The sequence below is a fragment of the Amblyraja radiata genome, chromosome 14, assembly GCF_010909765.2.
Source record: "Amblyraja radiata isolate CabotCenter1 chromosome 14, sAmbRad1.1.pri, whole genome shotgun sequence".
Classification (NCBI taxonomy): Eukaryota; Metazoa; Chordata; class Chondrichthyes; order Rajiformes; family Rajidae; genus Amblyraja; species Amblyraja radiata.
The window spans coordinates 53,477,122-53,496,286 of NC_045969.1; the positions used below are offsets into that span (position 1 = coordinate 53,477,122).

General features: G+C 45.0%; 1 protein-coding gene across 1 annotated transcript in view; it reads right to left on the reverse strand.

Moving 5' to 3' along the window:
* Window positions 1-19,165, reverse strand: part of cblb (Cbl proto-oncogene B) — a 134,123-nt gene that overhangs the window by 5,264 nt on the left and 109,694 nt on the right. The window contains exons 11-15 of the mRNA XM_033033366.1: window positions 15,232-15,332; window positions 11,189-11,344; window positions 8,404-8,483; window positions 6,913-7,047; window positions 1,535-1,678 (exon numbers count right to left, since the gene is read on the reverse strand). Of these exons, the coding sequence (XP_032889257.1) occupies window positions 1,535-1,678; window positions 6,913-7,047; window positions 8,404-8,483; window positions 11,189-11,344; window positions 15,232-15,332 (616 nt within the window). The remainder of the gene's footprint in view (window positions 1-1,534; window positions 1,679-6,912; window positions 7,048-8,403; window positions 8,484-11,188; window positions 11,345-15,231; window positions 15,333-19,165) is intronic.

Consider the following 19,165-nt stretch of genomic DNA (forward strand, 5'->3'; position numbering starts at 1 on the left):
TAGTCGTGGCCTTCTCGGCAGTTCATATCCAGAAATGTCTCGGACCAGTTGCCAACTGTCCCGTATTAGCCAGGACATATATTGGGCTAAATTGGTGTGTCCCATATGGGACCGCCCTTGTCCCGTATTTGACTGCTACTACTCGGGTCGAGGGGACTGTCGGGTCGGAGCGCAACATCTGGCCCTGCCTCACCCGTCCCGACGTAGTGCAGCCCATGGAGTGCAGCAGCAGCGCCTTGCCCGTGGCCCCGTCGGTCGGCAGCCCGGCCAGCTGGCCGACCTTCGCTTACCGCCGACACCACCACCCCTCCTGCTCATGGCCAATCATCAGTTCATGAGTTGGATGGGGCACCGGACTTCCCGCACAAAGTCCAGCGCCCGGGTCAAAACTCCTCAGCTGCCCCGCCGGCTGGGCTTTGGGTGCAGTCCGGCACCTGGGCCAACTCATCATTCACTCAGCACGGCCGAGTCGGTCAACGAATTGCCGTCGGGAATTTTTTCCCTTATTTTGACCGTTTGTCCCTTATTCGGGAGTGAGAAAGTTGGCAACCCTAGCCCAGGTATTCCATGAAGTGCACCCTTCCACAACCCTACAACGATCATCTTTCAAGTTACAACTAAATGATGGAAAAGATTAGCAAGTCTGTGAAAGCGAATATATAATCTATCTATTCAATAAAAATGTTATTATATTTATATTATCATTAATTGAGTTTATATAATTTGCCAGGCACATCAACCTTCAAAGTTTCCAATTGTAGTACAGTTGAAAAAGTCAATATTGTGGAGCTCATTCTAAACATTTCAACCAAAGCACAGTTTTACAGACAGCTCTGCAGCCAAGGAGATAAAGCTCTGAACATTTATCTTGATGCTCAAAACTAATACACTGCACTCCAGTTTACTTCCAGTGATGAGGCTGTGATCATTATTAGGGATTTTGTCTAGACTTGAATACACTGCAAGTAGATTATTGTAGGATTACCTGCAAAGGTGGAGTGGGCAACATCGATAAGAAAGCCAGCCAAGCAAAGGAAATAATTTACCAAACATATGGAACGACTTAGAAACACCTGCATATACTAAACATATTACATCTTCATGCTAATAATAAAAATAACACCACATTTATAATATAAAATGTCTGATTAAGTTTATTATGCTACATTACTTTCTTAGATTACTGAACATGCTACTCGTGTGATGTAGAGTGATCGATACAGATATATATAAAACTACCTTCCATCTTAAAATTTGTTAAAGATGTTTACAGTGGAAAAATTTAAATATATGAAGGACAAGATATCTTTAAAATGGGAACACCATGACTTTTCCAGTTATTCCCACTGCAACATCTCACAAGGGTTCGATTTTTATTGAACATTTGAAGAGAAATGAATCACAAAACTCTGTCTAATGTCAAGCATCTAACCCCAAATGATCGCAATGGCAATATAAAGTGTGCTGCGAACAAAAAAAGGACATGCCAGGAACTGTCTCACGTATAGGACTTTCCACACAGGAAGCAGATTACCTGCGCTGAAGTGGAAGGAGTCGAGTCCAGATGTGGGTTGGCTGCCCGAGCCGGATGACCTGGGCACATCTGGGAGGCTGACCCGCACAGGAGGTGGGGGTGGAGGCAGCGATGGAGGTGGGTTGTCAAATGCACTGTCACTCACTGGCAAAAATAAAACATTACAGTCAAAAACGGAGAATGCATCTTCACAAACAGATCAAAAGGATTATTGTTACTAGAAAATACTTTTTAAAAACCAATAATGCTCTCATGATCAGCAATTTGCATAAATCCATTCCTGAAAAAAACTGCAGATAACAAACAACATAATAGATTTCTACATCTGTTCAATATTGCTTTGTCAGGCCACAAGTGAATTGGATGCTTGCAATTATCAGAGACAACAATGACCGCTCTGACAGTACCAAGGGCAGCGCTCAACATTGCTCAGAGCTGTTTAGTTTGGTTTAAAGATACAATCCCTCCGCACTAGTTCTGTGTTATTCCACCATTGCAACCACACCCTACACACTTGGGGGCAATTTACACAGACTAATTAAACCACAACCGTGCACATCTTTGGACTGTGGGAGGAAACCAGAGCACCCGGAGGAAACCTGCGTGGTCACAGGGAGACCATGCAAACTCCACACAGACAGCACCAGAGGTCAGGATGGAACTCTGGCCTCTGGTGCTGTGAGGCAGCAGCTCCACCAGCAGCGCCACACGAGGAAACACAGAGTGACTTCAAAAGGTTCCAAAGAATTTCCTATCAGAATATCGTTTGAATTAAATTGAATGTAATTATCATGCTATTAACCTTTTTCCCTCTATTGTCTTTCAATTATTTTTGTTTATTCAGCACAAGTACATTGTTTCAAGCAGTATCGCCGAAAACACAGTTAATCTGAAAGGACATGACTAATGGAAGTGTCCTGGAGAATTACGTTGCTACATCAGCTTCAGTCAATAATAGCAAGCTGTGGCGCCTTCACGCCCACGTTGGTTTTGCATACAGCGCTGGCGACTAGCCAGCAGCCTCGTGAGAAGGCCCAGCCACAAGAGCTCAATAACAACTGCAAGGTCAGACGCACTGATTGGCCTTATCTGCACACTGGTTATGATTGTGGAGAACGTAGGTAAAAGGGGCTTCTGGAATAAACATGACACAAGGTGTCTGGCTCAGCTAAACGTTGTTTGTTCTTTGCTCTCTGTTGTGGGATTCAGTAGATCCTACAACTGGTGAGCCCGTTGCTACACGCAACCCTCCACTTACTCACAAAATGTATGACGATAAAGTGACACGATGTCAGTCGACAAAGTAAAACTCGACGTCCCAAGTCTTTTTACAACCAATGCGAGAGTGTGGTTTTCAATACTAGAAGCTCTATTTCATGCCCTCAATGACAGGAGCCAACGGACAAGATTCACGTTCCTAGCAGCTTGTCTTCTAGAGCAGATCATGTGAAGTAGAAGACGTGCACCTTAATCCTGAAGAAATGACGCCATACGACAAGCTTAAATCCGCTATCTTGGAGCGAAAGCAGCACTCAATGCAAGCCCGCACTTCGGAGCTGCTGGAAGATGATAATCTCGGCAATAGGAGGCCATCACAAATGCTGCGGAGATGGTGCTGGCTGGCGGGAGACGAAAAGATTGGCGGCGATGTCTGGAAACAGACGTTTCTCCGCTGCATGCCTACTCGGATGCAGGGACACCTGATAGGTAGGTTTCAATCGTTCCAGCGTTTCATGGACCACAGACTCTCTGGCCTCGATTTTGTCTACGCATACATCACCGACGTATTGGTAACGAGCTCCAGCGAAGACGAACACAAGAAACACCTCGGATTACTGTTCCGGCGTCTCGGCGAATATGGTATTAGCATTAACACGAACAAATGTGTGTTTGGCACTCGTGAACTCACTTTCCTTGTGCGTCGCCTGTCGGCGAACGGCATCCTGCCCGGCGAAGCAAAGGTGCAGGAAATCTGAAACTACCCAGTGCTAAATCCGTCAACCGGTTAAAGCCAGCACATGTCGAGAACCAACCGACTACCTCACCCACTAAATTGGCAAGGTCACAAGACCAACACTTCCTGTCAAAGACCTCCCACACTGTAGTGTCAAACAACATCAGGCCATAAAATCAACCCGCCAGACCAGTAGAGGCAGGACAAAGCCAGGCAGTCGCCACCTTGTATCACTCGGTGGCTGAGGGGGAGCTGTGGTACCTCACGCCCACGTTGGTTTTGCACACAGCCTGTCACCGCTGGCCACTCGCCAGCAGCCTCACGAGAAGGGTTATGATTGGGGAGAATGTTGGTAAAAGGAGCTACTGGAATAAAGGTGACACAAGGTGTCTGGCTTAGCTAAGTGTCATTTGTTCTTTGCTTTCAGATACGTGGGATTCAGTAGATCCTACAAAGCCACAAATTCTTATAATTAGCACAAGCATCCTATTAAACTAAATACTCCAAGATAACTAAAATGTACTAAGTAGGTTATAAAGATACTGTTCAAGTTAATTATTTCTGGGACTCTAAACAGAATTGTCGTTAAGAAGTCATACAAATTTAATAGACATTTGTAGAGGTACATGGATAGGAAACGTTTAAATGGATATGGACCAAATATAGGCAGGTGGGACTAGTGTAGATGGTGCATCTTGATCGGAATAGACAAATTTGGCTGAATGGCCTGTTTACTTGCTATATGGATAGGTTGGGCAAGTGGCTAGAGGCATGGTAGATGCAGAATAATGTGGATAAATGTGAGGTTATCCACTTTGGTGGCAAGAACAGGATGGCAGATTATTATCTGAATGGTGTCAGATTAGAAGGGAAGGTGCAACAAGACCTGGGTGTGTTTGTACATCAGTCACTGAAAATAAGCATGCAGGTACTGCAGGCAGTGAAGAAAGCCAATCACTGAGAGAGGATTTTAATTTGAGAGCAAGGAGGTTCTACTGCAGTTGTACAGGGCTCTGGTGACACCACACCTTGAGTATTGTGTGCAATTTTTGTCTCCCAATTTGAGGGAGTGCAGCGTATGCTCACCAGGTTAATTCCCCGGGATGGCAGGACTGACGTATAATGAAAGAATGGGTCAACTGGGCCGGTATTCACTGGAATTTAGAAGGATGAGAGGGTATCTTATAGAAACTTATCAAATTCTTAGAGGATTGGACAGGGTCAATTCAGGGAAAATGTTCCCGATGTTTGGGGAGTCCAGAACCAGGGGTCACAGTTTAAGAATAAGGGGTAGGACATTTGGGACTGAGATGAGGAAAATCCTTTTCACCCAGAGAGTTGTGAATCTGTGGAATTCTCTGCCACAGAAGGGAGTGGACGCCAATTCACTGGATATGTTCAAGAGAGAGTTAGATTTACCTCTTGGGAATAAGGGAATCAAGGGATATGGGGAAAAAGCCGGAACAGGGCACCGATTTTGGTTGATCAGCCTTGATTATATTGAATGGCGGTGCTGGCTTGAAGGGCTGAATGGCCTACTCCTGCACCTATTTCCTATGCTATTACTATGAAATAAAGATGCTGGAAATCTGAACAAATCACAAAATGCAGTTAATTCTCGACATACCAGGCAAGAAAGAGAATCTGTGGAAAGAGAAAGTGAGTTAAAAGTTTCAAAAATCAGAACTGAGGGGCCTGATAAAGATTTTTTTATTTGAAAAATTTGCCTCCACAGGTGATGCCTGAACTGCCGAGACTTCCCAGCTTTGTTTTTATCTCGCCACGGCAGATCTCAAATCTTTGCTCAATTTTACACAGTTGACTTACAAATCAAAAGCATTTATGTTCTTTGCACTTTTATTGATGAGCACAGTGATCATAGTGATCTCATTCCCAAAAGAATAGTTGAAAATCTTCCACGAAGAAAGAGGTCTCCCTTGATGTTCCAGAATGCTGGCACAAGGTTTGTTTTCTGCTTGGCGTTGGGTGGGCCACTTGTGGACGTACAATCACTGGCATTACCACCCAGTTAACAGAGAATCAGGAATGAGACTCACACGAAATGGCCACACACGACTACTGACAACACTGAAGGTACGAGGATGAACTCAACCTGGAAATCAATCCGTGCTAACCGTAATGCCAAGGCACAGGGAGAAATGGCAGAAGCTGACCACCAGTCATGAAGCTGTCCCTCAACAAAAACAGCGAGGAAAGTACATTTTAAAAACTATTCAATCCACTCTAGCTTTTGAAACCCAAGTTTGCGATAGATACTGTTTGGGTTTAAGGATCAATGTTTAAAAGTTATTCCTTCATTTAATAAAAAAAAGCTGATGTGTTTTTACAGCAGCCGTCTGCGAAGTTCTGCAGCAAATTCCTGGTTGTGAGCAACACTTCCCAACATCTCCATGCTGCCACACATAGCAGCAAGCTCTGGATGGTTCCCAGAAGGACCACTCAGTGATGCAGCCTCAACCACGGATGGTTCAATGCAAGAGAATCCATGAATCCAGAACCCTTCCCTCCATGGTGGGAGAAGGAGATTTAAAGCATTCAATCTTGGGCAAACTGACCAAGAGGTTGCCATTACAACCTGCAGTGCTGTTACTCCAAGCTCTGAGAAACAGGCACATTCTAAGGGAAACGGGTCCTACCATTCCAGAGAGGGAGAAAGCATGAAATGTAGATAACAGATTCAGCCAAGTTAAACCAAAAGACACAAAGGGCTGAAATAACTCAACATGTGAGGCAGCATCTCTGGAGAAGATGTAAAAATCCAAGGTAAAATCGTGATGAAAATGCTTCAGCAGAATGGGAAGTAGGTTCAGTTATGTTTAGTAAACGTTTGGTGAATAAAAGATTCATTCAGCAAGGATGACAACTGACGTTGGTGCCTGCTACCTGAGCCACATGTGGAAGAGGACACGCACAGGAGGTGGTGAGGGACGAACACTATCAAAGGAATCATCACCCCCGACAACAGAAGAAATATTTAACTTAAGAGAACAAGGATCTTCATGAATGATACAAATTAAAAAAATTAAATATTACCTATTTATGCAAATAATAGATTCAAACACAAATCATTTTACATATGTGCATCTCTGAACAAGTACGTTTCTTATTACATAGAATAGATTAAGTGCTGGAGTAACTCAGCGGGTCAGGCAGCATCTCTGGAGAACATGGATAGGTGATGTTTCGGGTCTGGACCCTTCTTTACAATGTGGTGTCTGAAGACCCAAACTACACTTATCCATGTTCTCCAGGGATGCTGCCTGACCCACTGAGTTACTCCAGCACTGTCTTTTTTTTAAATTATAAACCAGCCTTTGCAGTTCCTTATTTAAGATTTTTTAAGTTTTAAAGTTTTTTATTATAATCAGGTCTAGATCAGTGAAACACAATCTAAATGCAGTACCTGGTGGAGGGACCAGAAGGTCGTAATCAGAAGGCGTTCTGTTCAGAGAGGAACAACTCAGTTTCTGGTTGTCTCTTGCTGGGAGCCGTGCTGGCGGTAAGGGAGCTGGGACCACTGGCATCTCAAAGATATCGTCTGGGAACGGCAGAAATACATTCACCTCATTTATACAACTTCAATGGTCACATTTCAGTGCACAGGCCATCGTGGATTAAGTCCCGTGTGTGGCTTTTACAGGACGGTCTCTCTCTGTGTACACATGTTCATTCGTCTCTGCGTTAGACTGGACAGAAAGCAATTTTCCTTTAGGTCAGGATCAGAGTAAGTCCTGTTTAATGAGAATCAGCTCGGATGTGGGAACTGAGAAATGTTTCCACTTATTTAGACTGAACATAGAACAGAACAGCACAATAACAGGCCCTTCGGCCCACATTGTCTGTTCCAAACATGATGCCAAGACCAACTTTTATCAGCCTGCACATAATCAATATCTCTCCATTCCCACTATATCCATGTGCCTATTCAAAAGTCCCTTAAATCCCACTATCGTATTTGCCTCAACCACCGCTTCTGGCAGTGTTTCAAGCCCCCACCACCATGTGTGAAAAAAAACGCCCCGCACATCTATATACCTATAAAAGTCTGATCTTGTATGTCTGTATGTATGCTTGTTTTGTATCTTCCTCAAAACACTACGTGCTAGAGCTTATTTTTTTTTACATATTCTAACATGTTTGTACCCTCCACGCCGTACTCACGTTCACTTAAGATTTCATCCTATACTTCACGTTATTCATGATTAAAGCTTTAAAAAAAGGCAAAAACCAGTTCTCACACACAGCCTTTCTCCAGCAGCTTCCAGTGATGATGTCACAATGCCACTCACAGTGCACCAATCACAATGGGCTCTCAAGGAGCCAAGTGCGACAATTACATCACAATGGGTCGTTGCCAACGGTAACCGCAGCAGGAGAGGTTGCCATTTGTCATGGGCCTCATGCCTGCCTGCTTCAAAGGGATCTTGATTTGGGGGCCTCTGCTTGATGCTGGCTTGGGGGCGCAAAGGATGAGGGGTGACCTTATAGAGATTTACAAGATCATGAGGGAAATAGATCAGGTAAACGCAGTCTTTTGCACACAGTAGGGAATCGAGAACCAGAGAACACAAGTTTAAGGTGAGGGGGGAAAGATTTAATAGGAACCCGAGGGGTAATTTTTTTTTTTTTTAACACACAAGGTGGGGATGATATATGGAACGAGCTGACATAGGAGGTAATTGAGGCAGGTACTATAACAGTTGGTTGAGGCAGATACTATCATAACGTATAAGCGATGTTTGGACAAGTACATGGATAGGATGGGCTTAGAGGGATATGGGCTAAGGGCAGGCAGGTGGGATTAGTATAGATGGGACATGTTGATCGTAGTGGACAGGCCTGTTTCCATACTGTATGACTCTAACATAGTAACGGTAAAATTAAATGTATTCACCTATTTCCAATGCTTTGGGCTTCTTTGCTTCAGACGTGCTATTGTGAGTTCCATTGGCACATTGTCCATTTTCAAACACCCTAGAAAGATTTAACAGAATAAAACTGGAAAATGTTGCACACACACACACACACACAAACTCTTCTCCGAACCCCCACATGTAACCCTGGTCAACTTCCTGATCACCCAACCTGACCCTAATGTTGTAATCCGCTCCGCAAACAACAGCGTCAGTGCACTGCTTAGGTGTTTGTGCAAGGATTGCTATTCAGACCGAGGCAACATTTAAATATTCTTCACTGATGCCTTGCTCGAACTAAACAGTGTCTGGTCAACAACGTACTACCAGCACTGCACGTGGTACAATGGTCCCAATACTCACTCAGGCATAAATTACTGCTTCTGTAATCAACCCATGCAGAACAACAGATAATTACACTAAACTAGATTAGATATACTGCAGGTAGTGCAGTTGTCTCACAGACCCAGTGACCTGGCTTTGATTCTGATGTCTGAAGCAGTCTGTGTGGTGTTTGCAGGTTCCTGCCTGGATTCCTTCCCTTCCCTCAGGTGCTGCGACATACTAGAGCCATGCTGGCTGGCATGTTCACCAGCTGCTGTAAATGTAGCGTTGTCGTGTGGGCGGCTGGCAGGGAAACCGGCAGGGGGCTGGAGGAACGGATGCGGGGTGCTAAGGCACGTGTGAGAGAAATGTTACAAATTGATAGGAGGGGGAATGAAATTTATGGGTTGCTGGAAGAGTTAGCAAAGACCCGATGGGTCAAATTTCTCCCACATCTGATGCAGAAATACTACCCGATCATGGGTTAAAATGCTCAGCCATCATTTTGTTTCATAACTTTCATTGAAAAATGTTTGGAACTACTGGTTTAGATTATGTCCTCATGGTTGTCAAGTGTCTGTTCAGGTAATGACTAGTGATTTATTAGTAGATATTGGTCTATTACAAACAACAGTTGGATTACAAATCCATTTGAGTCCACCGGGTGGCACCAGCAGTTGATGCCCTCCCTTGTCCCTTTCTTCTTTGTGTTTAAATAGTATGTGTTAAATGTATGTTTTTAGTGTTCTTTAGCTTGTTTTATGTGGGGGGTTGGAGAGGAGGGGGGGGGGGGGGGGGGGTTGGGAAAGTTTTTCTAATCTCTTACCTCGACGGTGATACAATTTGTTTCCGTATCGTATCTCCGTCTGCACTGCGGCCTAACATCGAAGAGATGGCAGCCTTTGCTGGAGACCGACATTTGAGTGCTCCACCGCGAGGCGCCTACGGGACTTTAAGATCGTGGAGCCCGCGATCCCTTTTGCCAAACATGGGTGTTTGCGGACTTTACATCACGGAGCTTGCGGTATCTGGTCAGAGACCGACTTTGGAAACTCCAAGCCGCAGGAGCTTCGACTGCCCCGACGCAGGAGTTTCGATTGCTCAGACGGATTGTTCGACTGCCCCCACCGCGGGAGATTAAAGAGGTTGGACTTTTTGCCTTCCATCACAGTGAGGAATGTGGGGAATCCACTGTGGTGGATGTTTATGTTAAGTTAAGTAGTTGTGTGTCTTGCTGCTTTTTTCTTCGTATGGCTATATGGTAATTCGAATATCACAGTACCTTAATTGGTACGTGACAATAATAGACCTTTGAAACGTTTGAATCGTGGGAAATGTCATGTTTTAACATCCTGTTTCAATTTCCATTTTCTCTCTTCCCTCCTTGCACTGAGATTGAAGAAACTTTGCTGGGATACTTTTCTCAAATTCACCACTGTTTCTACCAACTGATTTTTGCTTGTGTGGCAGCTTGGATGCAGATTATGTTAACGGGGTAATCCTCGCAACCAATGTGATTCCGTTCTTTTGATGAACTCTACAATAGTTTCCTCCTGCCTAGTTCTTGCCTTCCATTGAACATAATGGAAACTGCATCATTTACTAACAATCTTCTTATACTAGGATGTTAAAAATCTGTGCCCGTAATTTCTGGTTTTACTCGTTTTTGTGAATTGGCCAAGTCAATAATCACAATATTGCCAAAGCTTCACTGACCCCTCGTGTGTAGGAAGTAACTGCAGATGCTGGTTTACACCGAAGGAGGACACAAAATGCTGGGGTAACTAAGTGGGACAGACAGCATCTCTGGAGAGAAGGAATGGGTGATGTTTCAGGTCAAGACAGAAGCAGGGTCTCGACCCTAAAGGGCCTGTCCCACTTTCCCGAGTTACTCACCAATTCTCCCGAGTTTTCCCCTTGCTTCAAACTCGGAGACTGTCCGTAGCGAGTCCGTAGGAGGCCGTAGATATTTCGTAGCGGCTCGTAATGCCAGCCGTAGGTAATCGGGGCATCAGGTAAGTCGGGACGTTTTTTCAACATGTTGAAAAATGTCCACGAGTAAAAAAAGAGCCCCGAGTACCTACGGCTGGCTATTACTGCAATTCTCCGAGTTTGAATCGAGGAGGAAACTCGGGAGAATTCGTGAGTAACTCGGGAAAGTGGGACAGGATCTTAAACGTCACCCATTCCATTCTTTCTCTCCAGAGATGCGGCCTATCCTGCTGAGTTACTCCAGCACTTTGTGTCTATTTTCATTGGCCCTTCAATCTATGGTATTCCCCTCAGTACTAAGGCAATCAGACATCCCAATAAACTATTGACATAATCCCAAAGGTTTTTCTTAAAGAAGTGAGAAATGATAATATATTTTTGTGCCAGAGATAATCAGCAATTGCACAAACACTCTGATGTGATAAAGACAGAGCCCCAGAGTAACAATACCTTGATATGCGAGGTTTCACAGTCTGCAAGTGAGGGGGTTGTGTAGATATGGACAAAGGGTACGAGGAAGGAATCTTGTATTCATCTTCACTGTCCTCACTAAACACTCTTGCTTTTTCAGAGGCAGTCTGTAAACTTGTGAACGAATGGGGATATCTACAAAAGGAAAACAAGCATAAATAAAACACTTCACTGCAGAGACATTATTCAGCCTTAAATTTCATGTATTTTCTCTGCACTCACGTGACTGAAACCACAATGGACAGGATGTCACTGAAGTGGAGCTGGGTAGTAACATTGCCACTACAATGAAAGCATTCCCAATTGTATCATTTTAAAAGGAACCATTGCTGTTAAAGGCATGTAATAAGATATATGATATTGATACGTTTCACCCCCTAATCCACAGCACAACCACGGTGGAGCAGATGGGTTTTCGTTCCACAAGCAGGTCAGATTCACATCTGGCCACGAGGCATACACACAACTGTAGAATAGCTCCATCTATTGTTAAACATTAACTCAGTGCAGCAGTGTGTCAGAGCTCTCAGGAACAGGCAACTCCTCCACTTGGTGTACCCCTGGACTGTGACCTTGGGCTGGGGGGGGGTTGGGGGAAGGAGGAGGAGGAGGAGGAGTGTCCCAAGGAGAAGCCATCTCTAGCTATCTCCATCCATTTTGTTGCCATATATTAGCAGCAACAGAGCCCTGCAAGTTTTCTATCCGCCTGTCTTCCTCAATATGAATCTGCCAAACTGGACGCGAGAGGGGAAACAAAAGGAAAAAAATGACTGGATTATTAAAATAATTTATATCTGCTTTTCTCATAGATTCTGCAGAATGAAGGCAGATATTTCCTGCATACGTTGTACTGTGAAAAATGCTGCAAACTCAAGTCTCTCTCTTCTGTGCCCCACTTAGTCCTGCTCTCTGTTTTCTTGCTAACTGAAAAACAAAGTCATGGTCTTTGATAATTGCCCTATTACATGATTTATTCTTGTGAAGCTATATCACAAGATATATCAATGTGGAAAATTGATCAGGTATGTACTCTACAGAAAAGGAGACCAAATCCTATCCAAGAATTATAGTTTGTTAGTCTGATCTCAAGAGCAGTGCAAAACCAAGTTAATCAGTCATGCCTCACTCCTTGCACGGTCAATACAAAATGGATTATTAACGTCACATTTCCTGGCAAATCAAACAATGGTTCTGATTCAATATATATATCTATTCAGTGCTGTTTTTGTTTCGGTACTGCCAATACACCATACTGGCACCTCTAATAAGTAAAAAATATTTAAAGCTTTTGAAATCACAAACAATTACTAAAGTTAAAAAAATGTATTAATTAAATCAGGCGTTCAGGTCTTTAAACAGCTTAAAGCAGCGTTTCACAACCTTTTCACCCTTGTGGAATCCTTGAAATAATTTTCATGTCTCAGGGAACCCCAACATAAAAATTATTATATATCTTTATTAATCTATTTCTCTTTCATAAAGTTCATACGGCAAACATAGGTCACTGTGGGGAGGGGGAGGGGGAGAGAGAGACCTCAATGATGGGTAAAAATTACTAAATAACGTGGGTGAATGAGGGACTGTACCTGCACGCCAGGAAGCACAGACAGGACTGATGGAGACTGTGCATGCATCTGTACTCGAGTGAGTCACTTGATGATACACAAATCCAGCACGTACAGCTCCTGTCCACTGACCACTAAAGGCTGGTTCATACTGGCGCCGTATAGACGTCGCTAAATAGACGTCGCTAAATATACCATACGTGTATAATAAAATTACGAATATGAAATTAAACACTAAAATGACTCAAAAATGCATTTACATATGATTAGCCTATTTATCACTATGTGTCTCGGAACCCCTGTTGACCTCTCGCGGAACCCTAGCGTTCCGGGGAACCCTGGTTGAGAAACGCTGGTTTAGAACAGTGATTCACAACCTGGGTCCATGGCAAATTTCAGGGGGGCCACAGAAAAATGTTGGGATTTAGGGGGCCACAGGTTCAATGAAGGGGGCCACCTTATTTCCGCTAATAATCTCAGGGGGGGGCCACAGAAAAATTAAAGAGCCCAAGGGGGCCATGAGCTAAAAAGGGTGGGATCCACTGGTTTAGAGGATGATGATCCGCCAAAGACACCAACAGCAAGGAACAATACGTGTTCCGGCAACTCTTTGTTGACAAACAAAGCACCCTGTGTATCCACATTGTACAGCTAACAAGCTGCTGTGCTATCCCAAGGATTACTTATTAACCAACAGCAAGTGCATCATTCGACAGTCTTTAGATGTGATTGCAGTTTTGGTAATATTACTTATTCTGTAACAATACTTGCCTATTTCTCCGCAGCAAAATATATCCTTCAGACGATTAATTTTCCTCAGGAAAACCCAGGTCCAGAAGAGTTACATCTGCACAGCAGGGTGCTGAGGTTTATCAATGTTAATGTGTTTTAATTCACAATAGACTGTGAATGCAGTCCAATTCACAATCTGTTAAGGAAATTTCCCCATCTTTTCCACAGCAGCGACCCATGCTGCCTCACACAACGTTGCACTCCAGTACCACACAGAAAGTAACCTGCCTTATTAAAAAAAGATTCAAGATGCTGGTGCAATTCTGCACTTTGCAGCATCTCTGGAGAACATGGATAGGCAACGTTTCGGGTTGAGACCCTTCGTCAGCACTTAGAGTAATTTTGTAAATCAGGCAGCATCTACAACCTGCCTTGTCCATGTTACATGCTGGAGACTGAAAGACTGCTCACGTCATGGCCTCCTTCTGATCTCTCTCTCCTCAGCTTAATTCTGACTGCACTGAAATTGCGGGCCGGGAAGATGTTTCTGATGACACGAGTCCTTCCTGGACACAGGTAGCTGCCGCACAGGAGGCGGGCATTCTCCAAATGCTCAGAGATTCTAAACGCAAGCTCAAATGGTTTTGCAACAGATTGGACGGCAAGCTGAAAATTCCTTTGAATGGAATTAATTCAGCTTAGAAAAATTATTAAACTGGTCACTACTTTTTGTTATTATTAAATAATATCCCAGCACACAATATTTGGATGGAAATGCCAAAAAAAGTTTTGTTTGAAAATTTGCTACAATACCAGCACTCATTGCCCCCTTCCCCGATTACTGACACAGCATTTAAAAATTATCCACTAAAGGGGAACCAAAGATAGGCCAGACCAGATATGGATGGAAGACAGTAAGGATTCAAATGTGTCTTTTACAGCAAACTGCTAGCACTTCTTTCTAAAAGTCCAAATTATTAAATGACTTGAATATAAAATTCAGATCAGTTGGCACGCTGGGATTTCAACCAATGCCCCTGGGATCAGCAACCCAGGTCCCCGTGTACTGGCCCGAGACCCAACTGCTGTGTTACAGGCCCCCGGTGTGAAAACTAAAGCTGTGAGTCCCTACTTGTTCGTGGACAGACCTTCAGTGTTACCTCCAGTACTGGATATCCCATTCCAAGAAATCACCAGGCGACACAGGAGGAGGCTGTCAAAAAGTGACAATCCCATCGATTCCCAGGAATTCCCGTCTGAAGAAGGTTCCCAACCAGAAACACCGCCTATCCATGTCTTCCAGGGACACTGCCTGACCCGAGTTACTCCAGCACTTTGTGTTTGACTCAAGGATGTTGCAAGACAGTTCCTTGTTCCTATTCCCTGGGATTGCTGGCTGAAAGTGCGTGCAACAGGAGCACAGAGGCCCATGGCAACGGTGAAAGGAGTACACTCCAGCTTACAAACCAGCTGCCGCCACCAGGCAGCTCCTGCCTTTGTGATTCCCACAGTGGCATCAGCAGCCACTGCAGGCTTCACACAACCGGAGTGGAAGCAAGTCATCCGTGATCCCGTGGAACTGCGTCAGAGGAAGATAATAAACACCACATGCTGAGTTCTTCTATTCTCTCCATGTATAATAGTCATTAACAAGAGATGGAAAGGCATCACAATTCTTGGTTGGAGTGTGCTTGATGGAGCAAGGTCGGATGAGGGATGACTTACTTTGTGCTGTTGGGAAACGCTGCCAGTGTTGGTGGAGGCGGAGACTGCCGAGGGGGTGGGACGTCATATTCGTCAGTACGCAGAAGTCCGTTAGTGATTGCCTACAAAATAAAGCAAGTGTTATTGCTTATTTCTGAAAATCTACACTACCTACCATAATAATTACACATTACATTTCCACTTCTCCAGGAATTAATATCCAAGAGCACAGGACCGCAGGTAATTTAGCCCGACAAGCCTTCTCCTGCATTCAGAGACCATTGCTAATCCATGACCCAATTTTACATTGGCTGTCTTAACAATTAGATTTGTTATCCAAAAATATCAAAGGCAAGTTAACAGGATTAGCGAGCATCAATCGCCATTTGTAGAAGAGAGCATTGGAGCGTTTACCACATTTGCTCGCAGACATGATTAACTTGGATACCCTGCTTACGTCCTGGCCTTTGGCCTCAGACCCTCTTCCTCTTGCCACGTCATCCATTTCCCTCAATAATCTTTAAATGGTTATTTATCATCTCCAGACTTCTTAAATTTCATAGAGCACGACTACTGTTTTGCATTCACTGCAAGGCCATTAATGTTTAGATCACAGATCCGTACAGCACAGCATGGGAGCAGGCCCTTTGGCCCACAATGTCTGTGCACAAATATAATTTTATTCCAGTCTGATTTAAAGACCAATATTCCAGTAGCAATCTTGTCAGTGAAATTTAAATTGACCCTCATTAAATAGAGCATGTAACATTATTTCCAGTTTCTCTTTGATCTGAAGTGCAAAGGGAGTGAAGGCTCTTAATGTACTGGTTACAACGGCTTGTTTGGTGGCTATGATCAGATGAGGGGGTGGTGTGGTCTCAGTTCAGTCTTCTGCCAGAATCGACTGTTCACAAGCAGGTCGAGTCTGAATGACCAGATGCACTACATTACAACCACCCCCATGTGGACGAGGGTGTAAGAACGGAGAGAGAAGGATGCCCATTCAGTTTTGGAGTGGCACTGTATACCATTCTCCGAACACAGAGCCAAACCCACGTGCTACAGGTGTGGAATCACCAACTCCTTTCAAAGCTGCATCAAACCTCTTAACTTACTCCGTATCCTGACAATAATGCTCAGAATTCTAGTAATCTTTCAAATTACTTGCTGACTACCTTCGTGTGTTGTACTCCGGATCCTGTGGCTACTAATAGATTGCACTCACTCCACCTCATTAGTAATTGTCTTCTTCTTCCAAAGTGAATAACCTGACATCTTCCCCACAGTACACTCCATCGCCCCACTTCTTGATGGCTCACTTAACTGACCAACGTAGCTTTGAAGTCACTTTGTACTCCTCCAAACCAGCTGATTTACCCATCACTCCATCTTCATCCACTGTGTTATAACAAGCTGAAGGCCCAGCATTGATCTCCATGGCACTCCATTATTTACTGTTGGCAATCTGAACGTGACCCGTTTATCCCAACCTGTTTCCGTGAGTTTGTGGCGCCTTCACACCCACGTTGGTTTTGCATACAGCCAGTCACCGCTGGTGACTCGTCAGCAGCCTCACGAGAAGGTCCAGCCACATGAGCTCAATAACAACTTCTAACTCCAAGGTCAGATGCACTAACTGGCCTTATCTGCACAAGGGTCATGATTGGTGAGAATGTAGGTAAAAGGGGCTTCTGGACTAAACGTGACACAAGTTGTCTGGCTCAGCTAAGTGTCATTTGTTCTTTGCTTTCTGTCGTGGGTTTCAGCAGATCCTCGACGGAGAGGCGACTTTTTCCATGTCGCCTCCCTCGCGGCCGAACACCATGGATTTGTGCAGCCTTTCCCGGAGTCTGGCCCGGAGTTTCAGCAGCGGGCGCAGCATGGACTTTTCATCATGGTGCAGGCGAACCCTTTCCGGAGTCGCCAGAAGGGAGTGCTCCAATCGCTGGACTATTACAGCCTGAAGCCGTGGTCTGCGGAGCTTCTAGCCGCGGGTGCGGCGTCCGGAGCCTGGGACCCCTCGTTGGAGAAGAGCTCCGACCCGCGGCCGATAACATCCTGAAGCCGCGGTTTGCGGAGCTTCTAGCCGCGGACTTACCATCCCGACGAGGGCTTGTACATCTAGACGCCCGCAGCGGCGACTGCGGAGGTTTATGGCCCTGACCACGGGGGAAACAATGGAGGAGGAATTGTACCACTGCTGGCAAAATTCATTTCACTGCACTTTGTGTATGTGATGAATAAATTGATTGATAAAAAATTGAAATTGATCCTACAACTGTGGCGCCTTCATATCCACTCGGATGAAGTACAGTATGCCCGGGCAAAACCTTTTGGCTGTACCTCGCCGTCAAACATTTCCGCCATCTGTCGGAAGGCCGTCCCTTCACTATTTATACGGATCACCAACCGCTCACACACACTACTCGTACAAGTGTGGGGAACTATTCACCGCGGAAAATTCGCCACTTGCTACGTTCTACAATTCTCCAGTGACGTCAGGCACATTCAAGAAAAAGCAAATTTGATTGCCAACTCCTGTCAAGACTGGAGGTGGCTGCTCTGAATGCGGCGACACTCATCGATTTTTATGCCACAGCTCGCGTGCAGCATACTGATCCCGATCTTATCCATTCCCACCGGACACATACAGCCCTAAAATTGGAAGATGAACCTATCGGTGACACGAGAGAAACCATCATGTGTGACACTTCCACTGGCAAACCAAGGCTGTTTGTGCCTAGGATGATACGTCGAGAAGTTTTCAGCGCGCTGTACAACCTATCACATCCGGGCAAATATGCTACGATAAATCTAATCTACGAAGGTTTCATCTGACATTTCATCAAGCGTGACGACGTTGGATTATGGACGAAGACTTGTCTACCGTGTCAACAATCCAAGATCTCCAGGCACACCAGGACACCTTTCGGTGAGTTTCCCGTACTGAACACCAGTTTCAAGCACGTGCACCTGGACTTGGTTGACCCACTCCCACCGTCAAGAAACTACACATCTCTGCTCACTTGTGTAGACTGGTTCACAAGATGGCAAGATTCTATCCCAGTCATCAACATTTCAGCGGAAACAATAGCCCACACTTTTGTTGATCAATGGATTTCTGTCTTTGGGATCCCAAGTACGATCACAACAGGCCGAGGACCACAATTCGAGTCTGCGCTGTTTCAAACACTAATCGACCTCTTGGGTACAAACAGGGTTCGAACGACAGCGTATCATCCACAAGTGAATTGCCTGATTGAACAGTTCCATCGCCAATTGAAAGCCGCTCTGGCAGCCGGAGGAGACGCGTCACACTGGAGTGAACGGTTGCCTCTGCTTCTGCTTAACATTCGTATGGCGGTGAAAGCAGACCTAGGATGTTGGTTGGCGGAAATGGTTTACGGCACAACTCTGAAGCTGCCCGGCGAATTTGTCGAACCAACCCCACAGACAGATCCAAGCAGGTATGTCGATCGATTACGGTGAACTATGCAGATACTCAAGCCAACACCGACACGGCAAACACCTGCAATGGTCTACGTGCCTGCTGACCTCCAACGCTGCACACGTTTTGGTTCAACACGACGACGTCCGCCGACCTCTTCAGCAAGGTGGCCCGCACCAAGTCATCAACGCCTACCCAAAAGTTTTGTGATCTATTGGAACAGAAAAACTGACACCGTATCCATCGACCGGTTAAAGCTAGCATACGTCGAGAACCAACCGACTACCTCAACCACTGAACCGGCAAAGTCACAAGACCCCAACACTCCCTGTCAAAGACCTCCCACACTGTAGTACCAAACAAGATCAGGCCATAAAACCAACCCGCCAGACCGGTACAGGGCAGGTCAAAGCCAGGCAGTCACCATCTTTTATGAATCGGTGGCTGAGGGGGGAGCTGTGGTACCTTCATGCCCATGTTGGTTTTGTATACAGCCTATCACCGCTG